The 24,977-nt window shown below is 47.8% G+C and overlaps 1 protein-coding gene across 1 annotated transcript; it reads right to left on the bottom strand.

Moving 5' to 3' along the window:
• Nucleotides 1-6,384: 6,384 nt before the first annotated feature.
• Nucleotides 6,385-24,754, bottom strand: ETS2 (ETS proto-oncogene 2, transcription factor). The gene is made up of 10 exons (XM_082655512.1): nucleotides 24,670-24,754; nucleotides 20,556-20,627; nucleotides 17,224-17,335; nucleotides 15,718-15,837; nucleotides 15,200-15,400; nucleotides 13,601-13,684; nucleotides 12,347-12,571; nucleotides 11,272-11,535; nucleotides 9,513-9,631; nucleotides 6,385-8,608 (listed from the first exon to the last, which is right to left on the bottom strand). The coding sequence occupies exons 2-10, from the start codon at nucleotides 20,625-20,627 to the stop codon at nucleotides 8,393-8,395; spliced, it is 1,413 nt and encodes a 470-aa protein (XP_082511638.1). The 5' UTR covers nucleotides 24,670-24,754; the 3' UTR covers nucleotides 6,385-8,392.
• Between the last annotated feature and the right edge of the window lie 223 nt (nucleotides 24,755-24,977).

Below are 24,977 nucleotides of genomic sequence, written 5' to 3'. Positions count from 1 at the left end.
CAGTGAGAGGACCGCGTACCACAAAAAAAAAAAAAAAAAAAAAAAGAGTGCAAGATGTAAACTCCTCTAAATTATTCAATGAATTTAGACCATTTCATAAAAAATTATGACATTTTAGTGGTAGTGTATTCAAGGGGTTTTTGTTTGTTTGTTTGCATTGTGTTTTAAAACCCATCTAATTTCTTGGGGGCAAATTTTAGATACCTGTACAGATTTCTAATAACAGTTCGTAGCATACAGAAATGGTCTTTATTATTTCAAACATCTCTCTCTATGTTAAACTTCAATGATGGCTTAAGGAATAGCGACTTTTGATTTAAATTAAAATACATTATTTATACTATCATGTTCTAGACGGTGCAAGACATACAAATAAATTATTCATAAGAATTGTATTAAGGGCTTCCCTGGTGGCGCAGTGGTTGAGAGTCCGCCTGCCGATGCAGGGGACATGGGTTCGTGCCCCGGTCCGGGAAGATCCCACATGCCGCAGAGCAGCTGGGCCCGTGAGCCATGGCCACTGAGCCTGCGCGTCCGGAGCCTGTGCTCCACAACGGGAGAGGCCACAACAGTGAGAGAGGCCCGTGTACTGCAAAAAAAAAAAAAAAAAGAATTGTATTAAATAAAACTTTATTTGAAAAATCTTACAGATTATAATGCATTATCTGTATGAATAAAAAATAAATTATGTAATAGAAGCTAAATTAAAAAGATAAAAATCAAAATTACTCTAAAAAGGGAAAACACATGCAGATGTTTTGTCCTGGTTGTGAGTGTCCAGACCTCGCTGCTGTGAGCTGAGTCAAACCTGCAAGTGACCCCAGGTCCCTGGGCCCTCGTGGCATGATCTTCCTCCTTCCAGGGAGGTGGTGCCTGATGACCCAGGGGATCCCCTGACACTTCCGGGCCTCTGTGGACTGTGGGTAGAGCAGCAGGGGCACAAGGGCCCCTTGGGAATGGCTGGATGTTGGACTCCACCTTGGCCAGCACCTGCCTGTTGTGGTCACTCTCTTGCCTTGGCTCCCTGAGCTTTCTCTCCATCTCCACCACCCAGCTTTCTTGAGCTTTTTTCTCATGGAGGCAGGTCTCCTGGTGATAGTAGGAAGTGGTTCTCTCCAATTCTCTGTCCATGTCTTTGGCTGTCTTCCTGGAGAAGTTGAGGTTCTGATTATGGAGTTCATGGCTCTATACACGTTGAAAAGTTTCTTCCATCCTAAGCAGCGTGCTTCCTCCTTAAACAATTTTTTGTGAAGTTGCATCACATAGTCGTCATGTAAATCAGGCAGACTTTGAAGTTTCTGCTTCAGCGGCTGAATCTCACTGTCAAGAAGTAAAGTTTCACACTGCAGAGATGCTTCTTCAGTTTGGAGACTCGTGATTTGTCCTGTACGCTCTTCGATCATTTGCTTTTCTTCCCTCAGTTGTCTGGCTGCTCCTTGATGTGCCTCTTCAGGACGTGGCAGGGACACGTTGCAGTCAACATCATCAATGATGCCCTTCAGGTCAACTTCTGACCCATGGACAGGGCAATGGCCATTTTCTGCTTCCGTCTTTGGCTGGATATCTGAGTTCCCTTCATCCACGTGATCTCCAACGGGCTCAGGTGCGGAGAAGATTGTCAGCAGGTGTTCTGCTATGGGTCTTAATCGGCTGACTTTGTCTTTCAGGACCTGCTCCTTTCGTGCCTTCCACTGCTCCAGGCTTCCTCCCATCTCCTCCTTTTCCTGGACTCGCCACTTTTCTCTCTCAATTTCTTGGTCAGACAGTTCTAGACTTTCTGGACAATCAACATTGTTATTCAGATCATTTGTTTCTTTCTTCTGAGGTTGTCCTCCCTCTTCCTCTGATGCTTTAAAGGTGTGTTTTCCATCAGTAACTTGGGAAAGTTGAGGAGGCTGGCTGTTGTGTACCTTTTCCAGAAGGTCCACAGTGTCCTGAAATGATGACCTGCTCTGGTTTGCATTCATGCCGACAAGCACAGCGTTTGTAATATGGGAGGACTGGCCTCCACCCAGGTGGCCTGAGGGCTTCATCAGCCTGAGCTATTGGTCCAATATTCTCATTACATTTTCCACAGACTTCATCATGGTCAGAAGACCTTTTCCCTCAGAACTTCACACCTCTTAAAGTGTGCCGTCTCTTTACTATCAGAACCAGCAGCACAGCACATAACAAGAACTCACAGGGAAACGCAGGGAGACCTGGGAGGTGAGTCAAGCTTTGGGGAACCACCAGCAGAACACCCCACAGGTGTTCCAGGATCAGTTGGAAAGTGGACCAGGGAGCAGGTGGCAGACCTTCCATGGCTGTGCGGGCTCCACAGATCTGCCTCTGAGGGCCAGTGTCCTCTGGTTCTCAACTGACCACTCAGAACCCTGCAGAGTGTTCTGTCTCCAAGGTAAACAAGGGCCTGACAACCAGGGCTGATCCGTTAGGCTGGGGAAGGGGAGGTCAGCCAGGTTCTAGGAAACAGTTCTCCCTAATTGCTCTGAAACAGAAAGTGATCTAATCCCTTATACAGGCCTTGGGGGAGGTGGAAAGTGCTGATCACCTCCTGGAGCTGGACCCCTCTAGGCCCCACCTGGCCCTACAGCAAACCTAGGGGGTCAGAGCAGGGCCAGGCCATGTCCTTTCTGTGCAGAAGAACAAGTCAGTGCAGAGTGGTGGGGCCCTGTCCTATTTGCATCGTGATGAAAAATGACCTCTTCAATACCCAATTTGGTGGAGTTTACCAGCAAATGGCCAAATTGTTTCTGAAGGGCTTTACATGGAGATGAATCATGGCTGATACACAATATTTTTGTTCATTTTCTATTTACCATTTTCCCTCCATTTCTGTCTCCATCCTCCAGCCAGCCCAGGCCACAGGCCCCCTTGAATCAGCCTGTCTGTCCCCCAGTCATGTAAACACACAGGTGTGTGCTGAGCCCTGATTATATGTACTCAGCGTATGAAGCCATAGACACAGAAACAACTGATGGGGATCAGATGTGGCAGTCTGGGGCTGTTTTGCCATCTGAACATGAATTCGGTAAGCAAGGAGGGGTCACTTACTCATAGCACATGGACAAAGGTCATGCCAATTCCAGTTGCCAAGGTGTCAACACACCAGCTGTGACCAAAAGTGATCTTTTCCCTAATATGAGATTTCAAGCAGTATCATATGTTCTAAACCTGCCCAGGAGTTTCAAAAGAGTGTATACAATAAGGGGTTTCCCCTTTCCCTGCTTGTGTCTCACCCTTCTGTTGTGCTCTTACAGAAAGGACAGATTAACTTCTGGCCCAGGTTGTGCGATCCTGTCCTCTGCTCAGAGAACGGAGCTGCCGCCAGCTGCTGTGTGTCCAAGGACTCTGTGTTCTCTTGTAGGAGGTTCCTGGATAATTTAACATTCAAAACCAAGGGCAGTGCACAGAAGCCTGGGGGAGCCCCTGGGTAGCAGTTTTAATGACATCAACAAAACTCAGTCTGGTTATCTTGGCAAGAGAACAACATGAGGAAACAGAAGACCTGGGTCTGAGTCCTGGTTCTGTTCAGTGTCAGCTTTATCGCTGAACTGTGCACCCGTGCTGCTTCTGGAAACAGAGCATTGATGTGAGAAGCCGTCTGTTCTTTGCAGAACCCCTGCTGGAAGGCTTTGGTTAAGACTTCAGTGGAGTCCCCAGGCCACTGACTTCCCACAGTCTTAAACCAACCATGGATACATCCACCAGGGACCTCATTTTGTGGGGGGAAACTGAGGCATGGAGTAAGTCACGTGCCCATGGTCACAAAGGCCGGGTAAGGGTGATAAGCTGAGGTCTGGCTCCTAAGCACAATAAACCCTCTTGCCAACTTGATGTTTCCAAAGAGATGATGAAACAGCCCACCCTGCCCCCCTCCTTGGACCCTGCCCACCTCCTCCGGCCCCACATCCTGTGCCTCACACACCCATCAGGCTCCCAGTCCCTGTATCTGCTGTGAGCGTCCATCATCTGCAGCTCTCAGGCCCCTAATATGAGGAATAGCTGGGACCCAGGGAGGAGGGGGCAGCTAAAGGCAACTTAGTTCTGCTGCTTCTCCACCTTGTGGAAAAGCTGGAAGACAGGCCACAGGAACCTCACCTCTTTATGACCACAGATTTGACTATGTTAGGAAAAATAATTTTAAAAAAATATTATGGTAAAATATACATTTAAAAAAAGGTTTGGAATTTCAGTGGAACTAGGAAAAGGACAAAGAGTGAGGCTAATAGAAGGACTTTGAAAGGATCCATCCATCTCAGCCTGGGTGAATGGATTTTTCCTTATCATGCAGACATTAGACCATTTTATTTGCTTTAAATAAAAGATGCTTCATCTTAACTGGCTATGAAAGGGTAAGATTGGAAACACAGATACTGAATTAGAGAGACAAAAAGAAAATGTTCCCTCCCTGTGCCCCCCTCCCTGCCCCAGTTCCACCCCTTTTATTCTGGGTGAGCTTCTCCTCCTTCTAGAACAGTTCTCAAAGTGAGGTCCACAGACAACACCCTTTCAGAGGGATCCTCAAGGGTCGAAATGATTTTTATAATAATATTAAAACCTTCACCTTTTTTACTGTGTTGACAGTTGCATTGATGGTGCTTAAAACTCCTGGAGCCTTAGCACTAAACTGCACTAGCAATCACGATATTCTTCATCATGTACATGCAGGAAAAAAATACTAGTTTCCTTTAAAAAATGTCCTTGATGAAGCAGTAAAAATTTTCTTAATAAGTGAAGACACATCTTTTTAGTTTCTGGGTAATAACATGGAAAAGTACACAGAAGGTCTGGTGCAACTGAGATAGATTGGTTGTCCTGGGAAAGGCAGTTGTGGATTTGAGTTGCAAGCTAAACTAACCATTTCATTCATAAGTGCCATTTGTATTTGAAAGACCAACTGACAAATGATGTTTATTCAGACTTGGGTATTTGGCAGGTATTTCCCCAAAAGTAAATGAAATCAGTCTGTCACTCCCCAAAGAACAACTTTGAATATTTGTTGCTGATGATAAAACTTGGGCTTTCAAGTGAAAATTTGAATTTTTGAAAATTTGTATCTGCCACTGGGAGCTTGATAGCTTCTCAGGACTTTTCTGGTGAAACTGGTGGTGAGAGTAACTAATGTGATCGTTTGATATCATATGTTGAAATAAGTCAACATTTTGAAGCAGTGTTTTCCAATGACTAATGCATGTTACAAACCCACACATGGGTAAAAGACCCATTCAAAGCGCAGGAGGGACCAATGGACTTTACTGTAACCATAGGCAAGTTTATTGATATGGTTTCATAGGCCAACTGGAACTTATCTTTAAGAAGCTACCATTTGTCAGTTTAGGTGTAGTATAAAGCAATATCCAGTTATTTGAAACCGCTATAAAACACGCTTGCCTGTTCCAATTACAGATCCCTGTGGGGCCTGATTTTCTTCAAAATGTATCCCAACAGACTGATGCAGAAGCCAATATAGGAATCCAGCTCTTTCCCACTAAACCAGACATCAAAGAGATTTAAAAACATGTAAAATAGTGCTGTTCTCGCTTTTTGGGAAAAAGTTATTTTTTATAAAATATTAACATAGATGTAATTTCAAAAATGAATCATAGTTTTCAACTTGTTTTAATTTCTAATATGGTTAACATTGAGGACCAGTGGTGTGCTAGTAAGTGTTTAATAACCTGCTCCCTGAGAAGGGTTGGTGGGGGAAGCCCTGACTTGTAGCGTTTGCTGGTTTCAGGGGTGTAACTTACTCTCGTCCCAAACAAGTTTGAGCTACTAAAATACCTCGCTGATGCAAAGTTGGGGAGAGGCCCTCACCTTCTGCTCTGGCCAGCCCGTGGCAAGCCGGCTTCAGCACACCACTGATACAATCTACCTAAGTTTTTAGAATCCTCACTTATTTTGCAGAGTAGAAAGGTGGTCCAAGAATGAGTTTGAGAAGAGGTGTCCTAGGGACCACCAGCCTCATCTATGATAAGTCATCTCGGCAACATCAGAACTCCAGGGGAGTCAAGGTCTCAGTTACAAGAGTCCTTGAACTTCAAACTCCAATGCTCTTATTAGAAACATCCTAAAATCTCTTGTTATCTCTGCCAACCCCCTGGCAAAGACTAGACCCCTGTATTTTTCTATTTTAATCTCTTCTTGAAAATTTTTCGCTTTAAGGAACACTTTGGGGGAATTCCTTCAGGAAGTGCTCACAGTTGGTTCCAGCTTGGTCCCAATTTACTAGGGGATGGGTGTGTGAAATCAGTTAAAGGGAGATGTAATTCTGAGGGACTGAGCAGGTGTGTGTCCGGCGGTTCTGAGCCCAGTATCCTGACTCCACCGCCTCCACGCCGGGGGGTCGGTGGGGATGAAGAATGAGGACCCTTACAAGGAGGAGTTTATATAAACAAAATACTTTATTATTTGAGAAAGAAAAGGCCGAATTACAAAACTTTTATACTCAAGTCCTGTTCATTACCACGCCAAAGGTTTGCCATGGATTTGATTTTCCATAACGATTGGGTTGCGCCACATAAAACTGCCAACTTCGTAGATGAAACACACACACATTGGCAATTTCACGTGGTCAAACCCCATATAAAATAAGCCAATAGCTAAGATTTCTTTTTGGCAGCAAGATGTTCCCAGTCCCATGTCTGTTGATGTTATAAACAGATGTCTGAGAGATAAACAGGTCCTGCTTGAGAAAAACACCTTGTGCGTAGTGATACTGGAATACAGTCTTGTGTGGGTTCTGAGACTGTGTGGTGCCCCTTCCAGCTCTGCTCTGCCCCGCTCGCCCTACCACCCAAGCCCCTGGTCTCATCGCACGGATGATTCTTCTTTAGAGATGTCACCGATGGTCCTAGTACCTCCTCATGCTGCTAGTGAGGGCTGTCCAACCTTGAAACCGACTTGACTCGATCATTTACAAAAGGCAGGAGGCACAGGCTGAACCAGGGATTCCTTTGAAACAACTACTAAAGTCTCCATCACGATCAAGATGTTTTCTTCACAGGAACAACCCCAATCCCTTCTCTTTCCCATCTTGTTGGTCCTCTCTTTGCCTCTGGGCATTCTGCGTCCAAGAAAATAAAACTGTGGACACTAAGCAGAAAGGAGCAGCTTGGTATCCAGAAAGCCCGAGACTCGACAGGTAAACAAGATGGGAAAAATCAGGCTTTACTCACGTTCAAGAGGTTTAATAAAGCTTCCCCTCCCCCTGCACCTTCAGCTCTGTACGTCAACTGTACGTGGAGCTGAGGTAAAAATAAAACTTTCTTTACAAATTACATTTTTTTCCAGTGAATTACTTTTGCAGTAAAAATAGCTGCTACATAAATCCCTCCTGATCTCTGAAAAGGAGTCACATATTTCCAAAAATAGTATTCTTATTTTAATCAAACAGCATAATTTGGGGTACGGGAAGGAAATGGCTGGTCAAGGGGAGGTTCGTTGTCGGGAGAAAAACAGTTGAACTCAAAAATAAGTTTTGTATATAAACTGATTTAAAGGCATGCATAGAAATGGAAAACATATGCCATTTATCAAGAAAAATACTGCCTTATAGCTTTTACATTACAATTAAAGGAGAAGCAGAGAGGCCTGATGGGCCCCCAGATAATAACATTAAGTTTCTTATAAAAATTCCCAAATGTACAAAGTCCTTGCCATAGATAACCCAGACAAAACAAAACGAAAAAAAACAGGAATTAACCCTCTTAGACCTCATTCCTTAGGTATATTAAATGTAAATAATACACACTTTACAACTTCTCTTAGTCTGTCCTGGCAGATTAAATGTTTGCAAAATGCCACCTGTGCTCTTGACAACTGGAATACATTGCAAAATGCCGTCTGCATTCTCATTTCACATATAGTTATATAATTATTTTAAATTACAATATACAATTTCTGTTAAATAGGTCTGTTAGGGGATTTTGATAACAATTATAAGGTTACAGTCATATATACAAACTAACTTCTGAAATGGCATGATTGTTTCCTTGCACTCTCTTCCCCCTCTGAACCAGAGACCTCTTTGGCATTGGCGTTTCCCGGTTGCAAAAGGCAAAAGAAAATCCAAAAGTGTGTGTCCACAAGATGCTCGCTCCTTTGACAAGACCCAACAGCCCGAAAGATCCTGTCACGACACAGCCCTCCCAGAGCCAGGACGGCTGCCTGGTGCTTCTTCTGGGCCATTCTAATGTAACAGCATCTTAAGTTGCGTGTTCCTGGCAGCAGGAGTTAGAAGCGAGAAACTGTGCTGCTTTCGGCAGAGAACCGCGGTACCAGATGAAATAAGGCCGCTGCTTCTTGGAGACGTTCCCAGATGCGTTGATCCTGCCTCTCAGGGTCCTTGGATGCGTCCCCATGGCCCCAGTTCCGGCCCCGGGCGGCTTCAGTCCTCCGTGTCCAGCTGGACGCCCAGGATGGCATGCAGCTCCTCGGGCGTGAAGCCCAGCAAGTTCTGGAGGTCGCACACGAAGCGGTACACGTAGCGCTTCCCCGACGTCTTGTGGATGATGTTCTTGTCGTAATAATAGCGTAAACCCCGGCTCAGCTTCTCGTAGTTCATCTTGGGCTTGTTTTTCCGCTTTCCCCACCGGCGGGCCACCTGTGGGACGGATGGAAAAGAGTTCCATTCAGTTTGGCAATTAAGAAAAAGTGCATCACTTTCCCAACAATGATTCGGATGCATGCTCACTTGACCACTACGTAAGGACCACAGAGGTGTCATCTGCTTCTGTGCACATGCCAGGGCTCTGCATCCCCCCGGCTGTTTCTCGGGGGATGGAGGGAGGCGCTGATGCGAGAGCGAGGTGACCCCACCCAAAGCTCCGTCTGCGGAGGCCTCTCACTCAGCAAAACCCCCAGGAGCCAAGGGTTCAGAATCAGGGAGGTCCTGAGACGAGGGAAATGCTGTGTCCCACCCACCTCCTGGGTTTGAATTCTGACCCCCATGTCCACAGCTGCTGAGGGGAATCAGGACCTCAGGACATTCTGCATCCCTCAGTGCTTCTGCTGCCCTAGGATACTGGGGAGGTGACAGAACGCACTCTACTGGTACCAGAGACCAAGGGCTCCCCCCTTACACTGTCCTCGAGGGGCTGGTATCGGACCTGCCCTCGGCTTTCTCCTCCAGATGGGGCTGGAGCAGCTCTGCCAACCTCATCCGAGGAGCGGGCTCAGTCCCTCCAAGGGAAAAGGCAAATTTCCTAAAACATCTTCAGGTGATCAGGCGAGAGCCTCAGTTGACAACTTTCACCTTTTAACTAGATGACAGAGCAGGGTGGTGAAGCCTGCCTGGGGCTGTGTGCGTAAACAGGGGACACTATAAACTGTTCATCGGCGAAACAAGACTCCACATTTCCCGACAGTCAGGCACGCCTCCTGTGGAAGTGCTCTCGTCTGTATACTGGTGACCCCTTTCCTGCACCCAGAGAATTGGATTTGTGAACCCCACGGGATGGAATCAGGTTTGAGAGCCTGGAGAGCAAGTTCCCAGGTTCTGGACGTACCTCATCGGGGTCAGCAAGCTTAAACTCCCATCCGTCCCCCGTCCAGCTGATGAAAGACTGACAGGATTTGTCGGACAGCAATTCTAGAAGAAACTGCCACAACTGGATAGGTCCGCTTCCTGAGGGGAAAGGGGGTGGGTTATGTTTTTCTAGGTTTAAAATACAGCATGCCTTAATCATTCTACTGAACCAAGGAATTTCTCACCCTAGGGCTTCCCTGGTGGCACAGTGGTTGAGAGTCCGCCTGCCGATGCAGGGGACGCGGGTTCGTGCCCCGGTCCGGGAAGATCCCACATGCCGCGGAGCGGCTGGGCCCGTGAGCCATGGCCGCTGAGCCTGCGCGCCTGGAGCCTGTGCTCCGCAACAGGAGAGGCCACAGCAGTGAGAGGCCCGCGTACAGCAAAAAAAAAAAAAAAATTCTTCACCCTATTTAATTGTTCCTTATGTAATAACTTTCAAGGTTTATTTCTAGAAACACCCAGTGGGACAGGGATGCAGGCGGTGGAAGGAGCCTTTCAACACAGGATGAGGCGTGTCATTCTCCGAATCCCATGCGTAGCTTTCTTGCCAGGTGACAATCGGCAAATTGCTTAACCGAAGACTTGCTTTACTCAGTGGTCACTGGGGCATCTGGGGTTGTAGCCATGGCCTCACCGCCTCTATTTGACGAGGTATATGCTCTGCAAAGTGCTCTTCATATACCTTTTCTCGATTAATACTTAGAACTGCCGCCACCTTGTGAAGTATCACCGTATCAATATTTTAAAGATGAAGGATAAGATGGGCTCAGCAGCTGGGTGCCTTGCCCTGGATCCCACGCTTATCCAAGCGCCGTTTGATAAGGCTGTGTGACCTTTGTGACCACAGACAGCTATCTTCCTCTGAGCCCATTTCCCCACCTGTAAAATGGGTTAATACCACCCATGCTAGGCTGTCCTAGGGTCTACTGACCATATGCCTACCACACTGACCTGGCAGGCAATGAACGGTAACTAATATTAAAATGAAAACCACCAACACCATGTCTGTTTACTTTCTTATCAGGCCCTGATGCCCATGTATGAAAATTACAGCAGTTTCCACACTCTCTGAGTATTTTAACACTTTTTCACGGCTATTCGTTTTATGTGACGGAAAAAAAATGGGTGTCTACGTATTCTTATTTTAACCTATTGGATTTTTTTAAAGCAGGTATTTTTTTAAATCCCCAATGGCCCCATATGTTCAAAATATGAAGGAAAAAAAAAAGCACATTTAAGGACACATGAAGCAACGAAAAAAATTTTCTGATATTTTCGCTAAAGTACTGGAAATATCTGGTTCTAAAAACAGCTTTAATATTTGTCCCCGGCCTAGAATAGCTCTTACCCAAACCTTCAAAATAAGATGGATTTGAGAAGCAAGCAGAGGTAAACAGTCCCCGGGTTACTGGAGGCTGGCTCTGCTGCCCCTCCCCCAGCCAGTTTACATTCTCTGAAATTCCTGGCGTGGCTGAGTCAGGGCTTAAGCCTCCACAGGCCCGCGTCCCCTGCTGCTGCTCTTCTAGGCACTGGCCGGGCACATCCCAGGTGAGGGAGCAGCAAATTTGGCCTTTTCTGAATTCAGGGAGACAGCTCGCTTGGGTTCAGGATTACACCCCACGCATAAGACGTGGGGTGTCAACGCAATGTGGTCCAGCGAGAAACGCCCTTGATAAACAGGGCGGGTGCAGGGCTGGGCGGGTGCAGGGGAGGGGACGGGGACCCGGGGTGGCGCCCACCTGTGAAGCCGGCCAGCACGGCCGCAGGTATAACTGGTTTGCCTTGCTCCACCGGGTCGCTCCTTTCCTGGATGTAGTCCTTGAAGGACATGGTCGGCTTGCTGAGGCCCAGGGACTGGCTGCAGTCGTCCTCGAAGCTCTCGAAGGACGGTACCCGCTGCACGTCCAGCAGGGACGACTGGCTGTTCCAGGACTGCAGCAGCGACTCCGAGCTCTCGAAGCTGTCGGCGCCTGTCTCGGCGGAGTCGTGGTCTCCGGGCTTCCCTGGCAGAGACAACAACGGACTCTGACTCTCCAGGACAACAGCACGTCTGGTGCTACCACCCACGGAGGCGGCATCGTCGCCATTGCCTCCTTTAAGTGTTCGCCCTGCTGGTTCAGAATCACCCAGACTTTTCACGATGCCCTGAAACAGAGCTGCTTATTCCTTATGAAACATATGCTACACAATCGCATCTTCCATCAACGGCAGGATGCAGCTCCGAGCAGAGGGCTGCACAGCAAGGAAAAGGGCAGCAACGTGGACGGACCTCAGGCACACACAATGCGAGCAAAAGACAAACACAGGAGAAAACACAACCCGCGTCAAGTTCAAGAACTGGCAAAACTATGGTGATAAAAGTCAGGACAATGATGGGGTGGGGATGCTATTAACTGGGAGGGGGCGTGAGGGAGCCTTGTGGGGTGCTGGCACCCTCTCGATGTCAATCTGGGTGGCTGTCACACAGGGGTGAATATGGAAAAATCCAACCTGAGCTTCACGCACAGTACACACGCATCTCCGTACAAAGAGATCTGTCACCTTCCTACACTGCCTCCCGCAATAGCCCACTGCGTGGACGCCTCTGGCCACAGGAGCAAGGACTGTGTCATTCACCCGGCACCCCCAGTGCCTGGGACCTGAGATACGTTAGGAGTAAGCTCGCCGAGCACCACTGTTGGGACCGTGACCCGACGGACCAGTCCTTGACCTCCTTCACTGGCTGAACTCCGGATGTCTGAGCTCATGTCACCGTGGCTGCGGGATCGAACCAACAACCCTGCTGAGAAGGGCAGTTGGAAGCCTGGATCTTACCAGAACTGCTGGAGAGCAGATTCAAGGTGGCGGCCGGGAAGTCCTGGCTGATGGAGCAGTAGTTGACGCTGACGGTGCTAAGTCGGGCCTTGGGAAACATCTGGAAGTCCTGCTCGGGACCGAGTGTGCTGGGTGCTGAGGATGCTGGACACAGGCCATCCAGGAGGCCGCCTTTGGGGTAGCTCTGCGTCTGCATTCCATACAGCGCTTGCTCCACGCCAAAACCTGCAACAGGACCACAGATGGCAGAGCCGTCAGGTGACATCAACGTGATGACCAGAGACCCTCCACACCTCAAAACGGAGCGCGAGCAGGTCTGCCCGCTCCAGCCCTCCCTCCCCAAAACCCCAGTGGACGTGTGAGCTTGGGTGGGCAGCTTTTCTGCTGTGTCCTCCTCTTCTCTAAATGTTCGTCTTCTCAGTCAATGAGCCCTTTTCCAAAATGCCTGCAGCCCCTGGACCCCGGATGCAATGCCTCATGTGAATATTTCTACATCTCTTGTTTTTCAAGTGCTTCCATGTGAGCCTTGGGACAACAGGGTCACTGGATCTTTCAGCTTCTGAGGAAACTAAGGCTCAGACAGATGAAGTGATTTGCCGTTCAGCCAGTGACCCATAAGGGAGTATCTCCAGTTGCCCTGCCCACTCTGGCTAGAGCACCACCAAAACCTACACTCGCCAGTGTCAACCACCGCGGGGGTGGTGGGGGGACAGAATTCCATGACACCTATTTAAACCCCAAAGTTCAGAGCAAATTTAGTATTGCTGTCCACACACTTCCTGGGCCTGCCACCTTTGTTTGTTACACTAATCTGACCACAGCAACTGGCTCACTCCATTCTGCCCCTTGAGTTATAAATTGCCAATTTGTAGCCCTGGCCAAAGCAAAGATAACGTAAGTCACTGATGTGACGTTAAATTTTCTAGTAGCCACACTGAAAAACTAAAAAGACACTGGCGAAATGAATTTGAATATTTTACTTGACCTAAGAGAGCCATTATCATTTCAATACGTAATCAGAATTTTAAAAATTATTAAGGAGATATTGACGTTCTCTGTTCAATACTAAGACTTTCGGATTGGGCGGGTGTGCGTTATATTCTCACTACACATCTCAGTGTGGACTGGCCGCACTTCTGGATTTGTGAATGTGTGTGATCGCCGTATGGGACAGTGCAGGTTCTGCCTTCGAACCTTCCATGAATCTAACAGGAAGACTCAGAAGCTCTTAAGGGCAGAATTAATTGCACTGACCTAACGAATTGCTATTAATCCAATGAGGAACTGAGTTGAGGTGTGAAATTTCTTCATACTGATCTTCTGTCTTTTCTTGGTTTTCTGAAAAATAGACAGAGGAGACATAAGATTATAAATTGAGAGGTTTAAACTACAGAAGAACAAAAGTTCCTTTCTGAATTACTGTTCTATGGTTATTTCAGCATAACAAAATGCATTTTAGCACTTCCCACTTAATCTGATGGTGCTCCATGTCATCATGTCGTTTCAAAGCACTAGAGACAGAAATGTATTTTTCTAATAACTAGAATAAGTCTTCTAAACTCCTCAGTGCTGTTATTGGCGAAGCTGAATTTTCTAGTATACAAGAGAGATCTAGATGGTGTACTGTATTCATCTATGTAGTCGACAAAGGGTTAAAAATGCTTACAAAGTACCCCCCTGTACCAGGGGCTGGAATACAGCAGATTAGTAACATGGACACAGTTCCTGCCCTGGTGAAGCTTCTGACCCATCGCCTCAAACCCTGAGGTGTGTCCAGGGGTGGTGAGCGCTGTTACAGAAAGAGAGGTCAAAGCAGTGCTATGGGCATCCGAACAGGGACACACACGCTCAGGAACTTAAAGGGAAAAGGTTAGCATTCCCTGTACGTGCTTACGTCCTACAAACACACAACCACATGCACGCCCACCACAAATCCAGACCCACACAGACTCACACAGCGAGAAATGGCAAAACAGGTCTAACTTGCCAGCAAATAGATTCACCAGAAACTTGTCAGACCAGACGTGTCCAAGTTCAGGGAAAAGTTGAGGGTCTTTAAGTTTCCCTGGCCCTCAGAAGCCATAACTAAGAAGAGCTGGCAGGCGACCCCGAGAGCTTTTTAAGATTCTGAGTCTGTGACAGACGTTGAAACTCAGAGTTTAAAATCAATTAAATGAGGAATACTTCCCTAAACTCTTCTCACGGGCTTGTTTTCTTACATTTTCAACTTGAAGGATTCCCTCACTATACCGTTTCTCCTTTGTAACTCAATATATTTTTAACATTGGTCTCAATGCTCTTTTTAGGTCGAACTCAAGACTTTCTATATAAGAGCTCTTTTTACTCAAAGGCCAGGTCCTGTATAATATGTCAGTGTGTAAATATGTATCAATTACTTCTACATTGGTTTATAAACATAAAACAAAAAACATCTCTGTTGGATTCCATTTGGTCTTAGGAAATGTTACTATAAAATTCCCAGTTTATCTGAACAAAGGCTCACTTTCGCCGAGGCTGACTTATTTCCTAAGGCTCTGTGAGGTGAGCTCCGAACACGGGCCTTCTTGCTGTCTCCTCACCTGAGCCACACGTATGCCTCCAACTCCAACTCATGACGTCTGGCGACACTGAACACCTTGGTGACTAGGGCTCCTGCCTTGTGGCCAATGCTCCCCACACACGTACTTAAGTGGAGCCAAAATCCATAAATCACCGTCACGTAGCTGACTCACGCCAATGGCATTTTCAGACAATCTGTCCTACATCACTGAAATGCCAACTGTAGAGGAGCCCCCCCATCACTCTTCCCTGCTATGCTCACCCCGCCTGGGGAGCCCAGGCGTTCACCGGTACCTTTGATCATCTGCTCCAGGTGTTCCCAGAGAATGTCACCCACAAAGTCAGGCGCCAGCTCCAGAAAGCGCTCCTTGCCAAGGTTACACAACACCTGGCCGGTCATGCCGAACCTCTGGAGGTTGACGTCCACCAGACTGAACTCGTTCGTGGCCCAGAGAAGCCACTGGCACACCTGTTGCTCAGTCCACAGCCAGGGATCTACCGGGGAGGGAAGAAAAGGACGCAGTAAGGCCAGAAGCACTCCTGATTTACCCGCAGAGCCCAGACGGGCACCAGAGTCCAAGGAAATGAACGAGACACCCAGGAAGATGTTGAGGCACTAAAAGCAGTGCTGGATGAAGTGTTCAGTTGGTTGGATTTTGAAATAAAAACTGGCTCAGCTTAATGACAGCTCTGTCCCTCTTTTCAATACGCCCTAAACAAATGCTTGAAATTAAGTCATCTCAAGCTATGGCAGCCTGAAGGCTCTGTCTAGCACAGCGCAGGCGCAGAAAGCTCCAGGAAGGAGCGCTTACTCTTCGGGATGCCAAGGCGGCGCTGCTCCTTTTTGAAGCCACTGAAGGTAGCTTTTAAGGCTTGACTCATCACAGCCTTGCTGCATGGGGTCAACAGAGGCAACTCACAGTTGGTCGAGTCTGGAAAAGAAACCCCACGGGGATGTTAGGAGTTCAAGCTGGCAGCAACACAGGGAGAATTGGGGGCGGGGGGGAGTCTTAGCTTCTAGGGAAGAACAATTCTGATCTCAAATCTTCCACATCATTCCTTAGATGAGTGTAAATATTAACAAAAACTGTGTTTTTGACTGCAATGGAGAAAATATCATACATCTCATAACTACACTTATTTAAAAAAAAATCTAAAATAAAACAAGTTTGATTTTTTGCCAAACTTCATAGAGCAGTGATGCCTAGATAACGGTTCTATTTAAGACTATTCTTAATTTTCGACAATGAAAGAAGTTGCAAGGTTTTTGGCCAAAAGCCTTAAGGGGTTGTAAATGGCTAATTTGGAAGCGACTTCCATTAAACTAAGCGGCAGCAAAGGAACATCAGATGTAACAGGAACACACAGCACTTAGCACCCGTGACGTCAATTTTTATTGAAACACAGCCTTCTCTGGATTCCCTCGGCAATTTCAAGAATGATAAATGACCGTCACATGATGGCACGCTTACGCAAGCGTGTGTGTTTTAATTAATTTTCTGGGCTGTATTTTCTAGCACCTACTTCATATGACAAAGTAATTTCTGGAACGTTTCCAACTAATAACTCTATCACAGTAATCTCAGAGGCATTACTTGACGTGCTATTCCCTTAAAAAGAGTAAACAACGGGCTTCCCTGGTGGCGCAGTGGTTGAGAGTCCGCCTGCCGATGCAGGGGACGCGGGTTCGTGTCCCGGTCCGGGATGATCCCACATGCCGCGGAGCGGCTGGGCCCGTGAGCCATGGCCCCGCTCAGCCTGCGCGTCCGGAGCCTGTGCTCCGCAACGGGAGAGGCCACAACAGTGAGAGGCCCGCGTACCGCAAAAACAAAACAAAAAAAGAGTAAACAAGGACGTTAAGAACTACGGAAGCAAACGCAGAGGGGTAAAGATGAGCAGGAATAATTTGTTGCCCCAAAACTCGGGGTAGGGGAGGAAGATCCAGCTAAGGACCTGGATGAAAAGTTGGGGTGCATTTTAATGTCTACTGGTCTGCTTCGCAGAGGGGACTGGGAGATGGGGCCGGGGCTAGCTGCAGTGTTGAAATATCCTAAGGAGAAGCTGGGGAGGGGGGGAACCCCTGTGGTTTGCTCCCAGCAGGGCACCCACCCTCCCTGGGGTGTGTCTGGCAAGTGAGGACTTCAAGAGTCACCAAGCGCATAAAAAAGGAAAACTGTCTTCTCTCAGATCTGAGCCTCTACCGGACTTTTCATACAAAGATTCAAGATACCAACATTCGCCACTTACGAATTATAATGTAGGAACTGAACTACTTAGGGACATCACGCTGGATTTGTCAAGTCTGAGTAACAAATTACCATGAGCAATTGAATCCAAGCCTGTCGGCACTTCCTGGAGTGTTTGCTCTTCATTGAGGGAGGGGAAAGCAGCGAGCAGGGAGCAATCAAAGGTGTCAAAGGCAGGCTGGCGCTGCAAAAGCAGAGGGAAAGAAAACTGAAACGTGACATTTCAACTTACTTAATGACCTATTTTCAAAGTGGTCCACGGGCAGCCTCACTGATACCCCCTGATTAAGCTGTCAGTCATAAAGCCACGCATGGAATCAACCAGTCTGAGTGGACTTCTGACAGGGTCCAAGTGACCAGAACGATTCTGCTTTACTCTGGATCACTTACAGGCCTACCTTGGAGATACTGCAGGTGGGGTTCCAGACCATCAGAATAAAGTGAATATTGCGGTAAAGCGAGTCACACAAATGTTTGGGTTTCCCGATACACGTAGAAGTTACGTTTACATTATTAATTGTGCAATAGCGTTATGTCTAAAAACTATGCGTACCTTAATTAAAAACTACTTTATTGCTAAAAAATGCTAACCGTCATCTAAGCCTTCAGAGAGCTGTAATCATTCCACTGGTGGAGGGTTTGAAATATTTCGAGGATTACCAAAATGGGACACAGAGACACGAAGAGAGCAAATGCTGTTGGAAGAATGGTGCCGATAAACTCAGGATGCAGGGTTGGCACAAACCTTCAATTTGTAAAAAGCGCAGTAAAGCGAAGTACAGCACAACAAGGTCTGCCTGTCATCAACCGCAGAGCCAGAATGACTGGGAGCTTATTTTTAACGGCCTAACCAATTTAAATGAATAAATTAAGTAAACAAACCTAAAACCAAGAGAATCTTAGAACAGTGCCTGGAGGGACTCAGAGACCACTGCGATCCAAACACCTGGGCGGGCTTCCCTGTGGCACAGTGGTTGAGAGTCCGCCTGCCGATGCAGGGGACACGGGTTCGTGCCCCGGTCCGGGAAGATCCCACATGCCGCGGAGCGGCTGGGCCCGTGAGCCATGGCCGCTGAGCCTGCTCGTCCGGAGCGCAACGGGAGAGGCCACAACAATGAGAGGCCCGCATACCGCAAAAAACAAACAAACAAAAAGAAAAACAAACACCTCGGCCTTCTAAGCTATTTGGGAGAGATGCTTAGGCTGTGTGTATAAGAAAAACGACTTGGTTCACTGCAGTTAAAATGAAAGGCGAGTGATTAAATGAAAATGAAAAATCAAACAACAAAATACATTACTTTTTCTGTTGAAGCATTTATTCTGAAATGCTTACCATGAAACACTGCAACTGAAACTACATGTCTTTCCTTATCTATTCCAACGGTTCAGAAAATAATAATACATATGAGAACATTCCTTAAGACTAAATTTTGTAAAAGTTTAGTGCATTGAAAAGGACACCCCTCCCCCATCATCTATTAAGGGGAAAGATTTCTAAAGGAAATAGGTTTAAAGTTAAACTATCTATAATTTAGGGGAAAGAGGGGGAGAAATACACAGAGAAAGATACGCCTGGAACTGTGAGGATTTCTAATAATCTCAACTAACATTTACAAATGGAATAGCCTTTAATGTAAGACTCATTGGGACTTCCCTGGTGGTCCAGTGGTTAAGACTGCACTTCCACTGCAGGGGGCATGGGTTCGATCCCTAGTTGAGAACTAAGACCCCCTCATGCTGCATGGCGCGGTCAAAAAAAAGAAAAAATGACTCATTTATGAGTAGCACATGTAACAGATAAAGGCTTGATTCATCATTGCCTAACCTGAAGAAAAACGTGAAGGTTATATGTTTCCAACATAAGCTGGAAATCCCATGCCATGTGCAATGCAATGACCCATCCGTTGAGTCATCAATTAAAAAATGTGTAAGACATTTACAAATCAAACAGTTTGTGTGTTTTCTTTTTAGAAATGCAGAACAATGAATGACACATTACATAAGAAGTAGGAGCTCAACCCAGTGATGTCCCAATGATGTTGGAGTCCAGCTCCCCAAAACCCAAAGCAAAGATGTCCAATTGCCCAAAGCCCAAGGGGGAAAGACCAATCCTGAGTGTGAAATACTCATCTCAGCTTATGAACTACCTTCTAGCAGCACCAATTTTGGTGAAATAGCCAACAGATTTTTAAAATTCCCACTAGCATTGCCCAGTGACTAAGAAATGCCTGCCCTTTCCTGACTGTACTCCTGACTGTTCTTTTTTTTCAAACCAGGAAGCCAAAAGACAAGACAAATTCCTGCTGCGTATTTCAACACATCAAATTTCAGCAGTGACAGTTTCTTCTCCAAGCCCAGAGATCGCACAGGCATTGTCAAACTCTTCTAGTTTATAGGAGAAGTCTTCTCTCTAGAGGGGTCGTTTCAAACTTAATACCGTAATTTCTTGGATGGTTTCTGCCATGCCAACACTGAAAACATCTGACCAAAATGAACAGAAAAAAGAAAACCTCGCTGACTTGACGTCTGATAAGTTTCATGACACTCTAGAAAGGTCTGTGCCAATTTTTGCCTCTTGGGGTTCTATCAGACAGATAACCTCACGCTGATCCACTGAGAAAAATGTAACATGCCAGAGACACATCATCATACAAAACACCAAGCTAGGAGAAGGCTAATTTAAAATCGCTGTTTCTGAGACATGTTTACTACTCAGCACTAAAAAAACCCCAATCAAATCTCCCTGTCACATTTGTAGAAGGCAAATGGGAAATTATCAGTTTGTGCTGCTAAAGAATGTTCCCCAAAGGGACTGAGACAGAAACTACACAGAATGTTTATGACGCAGCCGAGAAGGCTCTTTCATCTTGAATCTGTTCTCTGGTTTACATAAACAGGCGCAGTTGTGCCTGGAAGGACACAATGGATGAAGACTGCCTGCATCCCGTTGGGCACTGACCCTTCTGACGGGAGCTGCAGCAGCAGCTGCGCCCGCCTGCCTCTTCTAAGCTCTTTCATTTCAGTTCTTAAACAACTTTTCTGTCACCCAAGAAAACTCCTGGGGGGACAGAACAGATAGCTCCTCCAGCTCTGTTCTCTGGAGAATTCATAGGATTTTTCACCTGGTAGGAGCCTCCGAAAGCAACTACAAAGGCCTCACCATCTACAAATTAAATGGTTTCATATCTTGGAGGACAAGTTGAACAAGCACCAGGACACCCATTTTGCAGACTAGAAAACGGAGGCCCAGAGAGATTAAGCAAACAGTCCAGAGTCACACGGCCAGTTAATTAAAAAGCTAGGGCTAGAACCGGTCTTCTGGGACCCAACCCACTGTTTTTTCTCCTAGAGATTGAGTTTTCCAATTTTTTTTTTTAAGTTTTAATTAATACTTGTTCACTCACCTTGAGTGTCCCTCTGTAACTGCTGGACACAGGGGCCACCTGGTCCATGTTCTTGATTCCAAAATCATTCATCTTAAAAAAAAAAAAAAGAAAAAGGAAAAGAAAGGAAGAAAGTCAAAGAGGCAATAAATCAAGTCCACGTCCACACCTAATTCTGGCTGAGTTGGCCCAAGTTCTCCAGCCCTAACAGGTCATTCAAAACTGAATGCCAGGAATTCTTCTCACAAATGGGATGCTACTTAAGTAATTAAATAATAATGCTGATTCGCTGCTGAATTCTATTTAGATTTGAGGCATACAGATAAAGTTGCCTTCTAGCTGGCTGGGTGAGCTGGGCTGGGGGCCTGGGTCCTTCCAGGACAGGAGTGGGAGGATGCTCAATTCCAAGGTTCACCTCGGGGTGTGGGCTGCCGGGCAGGGGAGGGCTATCTCCCTTATGCAAGGGGGACAGTCAGCTCAACCTGGGAGCTCCAGGGCAAGCGCAGGGATGACGTGCCACCGCAGCTCCCAGATCCAGGAAAGCCTGCGGGGAGACCTGCCTCGGAGGCCCCCTCCCCTCTCCAAGCTGTGAGGAAGCACAGGCCCAGGAAACAGATAAAAGGGAGAACCAGGGCTGCAGCTCAAACCCTCCTGCGTTGTCTAGATCCTCCTGCGTTTAATACACAAGCTCAAAACACGTCTGCTTTGCGTGTTGCTCAGCTGTGCATCTCTTCAAGAGGAAGTAATTCTGATCACAGATCTGCCTTACTTGCTTGGATGGTCTGGGCTTATCCTGGGCCTGCACTGACCAACGTGGCGGCCACCAGCCACGTAGGGCTCCTGAGCGCTTGGCACTGGGCTGGGGCGAACTCCGATGTGCTCAGCATGCAAAACACACTCTCAATTTCAAAGATTTCGTAGCGAAAAGTAACGTATCTCAGTACTAATTTTGTATGTACTGCATGTTTATGTAATATTTTGAATGTGCGAGATTAATTGAAACACATTGAAATTAATTTCACCACATTTACCGTGGCTATTAGAAAACTTAGAGTTGCATGTGTGATGGGCATTTGGACAGTTCCATATGTGACCTGTGATTGCTGTAATCAACTGAAAACTTATTTGGGGCCCTAAAATGTAATTGTTTGGTGGGGTAAGTTAAACATTAATAAGTGAGAAAGGTACTTAGATAATCCTGCCTTAGTGTTAGATTAAAAAAACAGAGCAACTAAAGCTGATTTTCAAATAACCTGGGAATCCCCTACGACAGTAACCCACCCTCCCCGCTTCACGGCCTTGAACTGGGGGTCTAGAAGGAAGCTTCACGGGGTACCTCTAACTGCCTGCCCCGCGGTCTCCACTGAGGGCTCCTACCTGTTACAACCAAGAACCCTGAGTAATTAAAACATTGTGCAATGGATAGACTCACTGGTGGAGGCAAACAGCTTATTTTCCTGTAACTACTTAATTCGAGTTTGTACTTTCTTGTTTTCTCTTTATAGTCAACGTTATGGCTAAACAGACCGCCCAACAACTCAGCATACAGACACACACCCCCTTGGCTAGAAAAGGCACTATGAGAGTAGAGTCCCAGCCACCAGGGAGGCCAGAGGCACTGGACAGGCCTGTAAAAACCCTCAGACTGCGGGTAATTATCTTGGGGGCCAGCGGAGGCGCGAAAGCTTTGACAGTAAATCATAGTTGGGGGTGGAGGGGTGGGAGCAGGGGTTCAGAGGGGCGGAGTTGTCCTGGATCAAAAGTGACCGCGTTTGCTCAGAATCTCCACTTGGTGGATCCTGTCATCCACCTGCACTCAAGAATCAATACTCACTACTGATGATTGCTGCCCTGGTAGATTCCACCTTGCTAAGGGCGAAGCCTGAGCTGCGGCACCACACCTTCCCACCTCACTCAACTGTCTTGACATCCCCGAGCGGCAGATGTTATACCATCTTACAGCGAGGCAACAGAGACCTCGGGATCTTGCCCAGGGATCACACAGCTACTGCGGGGGCATCTAAGGGGCACAGGGCAGACCAAAGCCCCGGGGAGTATGGCCCTACCTCCTGAGCTCCTCCAGGAGCCAGGATCACGATGAGGCGTGCGCCCTCCTCCCAGCACATCAATAAAGAGCAGCGATGGCACACAGATATCTTTAGCCTAGGCCCCTGCTCGAGACGCTTCATGATGTGAAATGCTCCTTAATGTAGAACTTTATGCCACTGACCCGGATGAACTAAGTCCCGTCACCGGCTGATTACACCAGCAAGCCTCAAACAGGAGACCAAAATGAAAGCACACCTTGGGTGTTGTCAGCTACCCATCGTCTTTGCCTGGTTTGCGGACTTTATTCCACATTCTTCAGCTTCACGGAGACGGACAGAGAATAGAAGTGGAAGGCAATGGAGAAGCCTCGCCTGATTTTTGTGTACAAATAGCAGGAGGAAAGGCCGTCTACCACTCCCACATAAAGAGCTGTAATGACTAGCTATGGAATAGAATTCTTCTGTTGTCCGGATTTTAATTTGTTTTGTAGAAACCATGTAGAATCAAAATGCTCTACCGATGGTTTCTGACAAACACATAACTAATCAAATTTAAGTTCCCTTATTTTACTCAACACAGCTTGTGAAGGTGGCAGACAGGCCAAGTTTCTCCACCTAAGTCAATTTCACATTTAGATCTTTTTGGTGTTGCCCTATTGATCGATGCTTTTGAACAACAGAAAAAAGGGAAAATGGCAGAAATGGAAGGGCTGAGAATGGTTAAATTTTAAAACAAGCAGAACTTGCCGGACAACAGTACCCTTATGGAAACAAGTGATCGCTTATGTGAGATTAGAGCACAGGTTTCTATTTAGGTAAATTTAAAAAAAAAGCAAGAATAAAGAAAAACAAGCCTGAAACGCACTTTTGAAGATTAGTTTGCTTTTTCCTTTGAAAGTTATCAATCTAGAGAGAGGAATGACTAATCCCAGAAATGAGTGTTTGATTATTTCCCTGCAGGACTCAGAGAGCTAGCATTTACTGTACTGTGATATCATTCAGAATTTTAATAAATCTTAACTTAGAGACTTATCTCTCTGATTGGTGGTGATGTGGGCAAGCAGACAGTGCACAGCCGCTTCCACTGCACGGAACAAACATAATCTCTTACGGGTAAATTAAAATAAATTACCCCTATCTCCAAAGAGAACTGCTCACTTCTTTACTTTCTAAATCAGCAGTAGCAGGTCAACTACTATTTTCGGATACCCTAACACTGAATACAGGCCAATATAAAAGTCTCATGTGCTTAAAAAAAAAAAAAAAAAAGCCATACACGCTCAAACGCTGTTACCCCTTCATCCAAAATGCTCTAAGAACGGGAAAATAAAGTCAGCCTTGTGCACCCGCATCTCCATTTCCGACAGGCTCCCCATGTTCGCCTCGCAGGACCGAGGGGCCCGGACCCAGAGGTCCTGGGGCGCCCGCGGGGGTCCTACTGGAGCCGCAGGACCCTCCAGCCGGCCCCCTCGCCCGCTGCCACGGCCGGGCCCCGGACCTGGCCGCGGAGGTGACCGGGGGATTGGGATCGGCGCGTTTTCGGGAAGCCGCAGCCTCCCAGGTGTTTCAGGCGCCCGGCACCCCAGATCTTCCCGGGCCCGGCGTCCTCCCCGCAAACCCGGGCGCGCCTCTCCAGCGTCCCCCACCCCTTCGCGAAATCAGGTCCGCCGGGCGCCCACTGGCAGGAGCCCCCCTACCACGCCCGCGTTTCCTTTTAAAACAAAAGCAAGTGAAACAAGCGGCGCGCCCCGCCCGCCCCTGCCACCTCGGCGACCCCGGGGCCGCGGCCCAAGTTCGCAGCCTGCTCCGCCCGTCACCGCAGGGCCCACTCCGAGCTCTGCCCGCCGCCCCGAAAGCCACTCGGCCCCAAGAACACGAGCCCCTAGCGGACCGGATCCCAGACGCTCGACCCCCGAATACTACGGATAGCCGCCACCCAGCCTGGGTCCCGGCTGCGCCCCGGGATCCGGACCTCGGCGCCACCCACGTCCCCCGCCCGGTTCCTGGGTTCCCCGGTAGAGGATCTGACGCCGGAGAACGCTCCCCGCCGGACCCCGGCCGCCCGCCCGGCCCGATCCCGCTCTTACCGCGCCTCTTCGGGCAGGGCCGCCGGCGGTTCGGGGCCCGGGCTCCTCCGTGCGCGCCGGCTAGGGCGCGGGCGCGGCCGCGGGCGCGCGGCGGGGGATGTCTGGGAGGCCGGGATGGGCGGCGGGCGGCAGGCTGCTGGCGGGCGGGCTCCGGGCGCTCGGGTCTGGGGCTACACCGCACTCCGCGCAGCCGCTGGAGGAAGTAACCGGCTGGTCCCCTCCGCCGCGCGCTCTTCAGGAGCGGGGGGAGAAGGGAGGACAAGAGGGAGGGGAGACGGCAGCGAGGAGGGGAGGAGGGGCTGAGGGGG

Source organism: Grampus griseus, assembly GCF_964374135.1.
Source record: "Grampus griseus genome assembly, chromosome: 5".
Lineage (NCBI taxonomy): Eukaryota > Metazoa > Chordata > Mammalia > Artiodactyla > Delphinidae > Grampus > Grampus griseus.
The sequence above is the reverse complement of the archived record's forward strand: the minus strand, read 5'-3'. Positions and strand labels throughout refer to the sequence as shown.

Coding starts and splice junctions, on each gene's coding strand:
- ETS2 (XM_082655512.1), bottom strand. CDS start 20,627: ATGAATGATTTTGGAATCAAGAACATGGACCAGGTGGCCCCTGTGTCC. Junction 11,536..12,346: donor TCTGCTCTCCAGCAGTTCTG/GTAAGATCCAGG, acceptor TGTCTCTGCCAG/GGAAGCCCGGAGACCACGAC. Junction 8,609..9,512: donor AGCTTGCTGACCCCGATGAG/GTACGTCCAGAA, acceptor TCCGTCCCACAG/GTGGCCCGCCGGTGGGGAAA.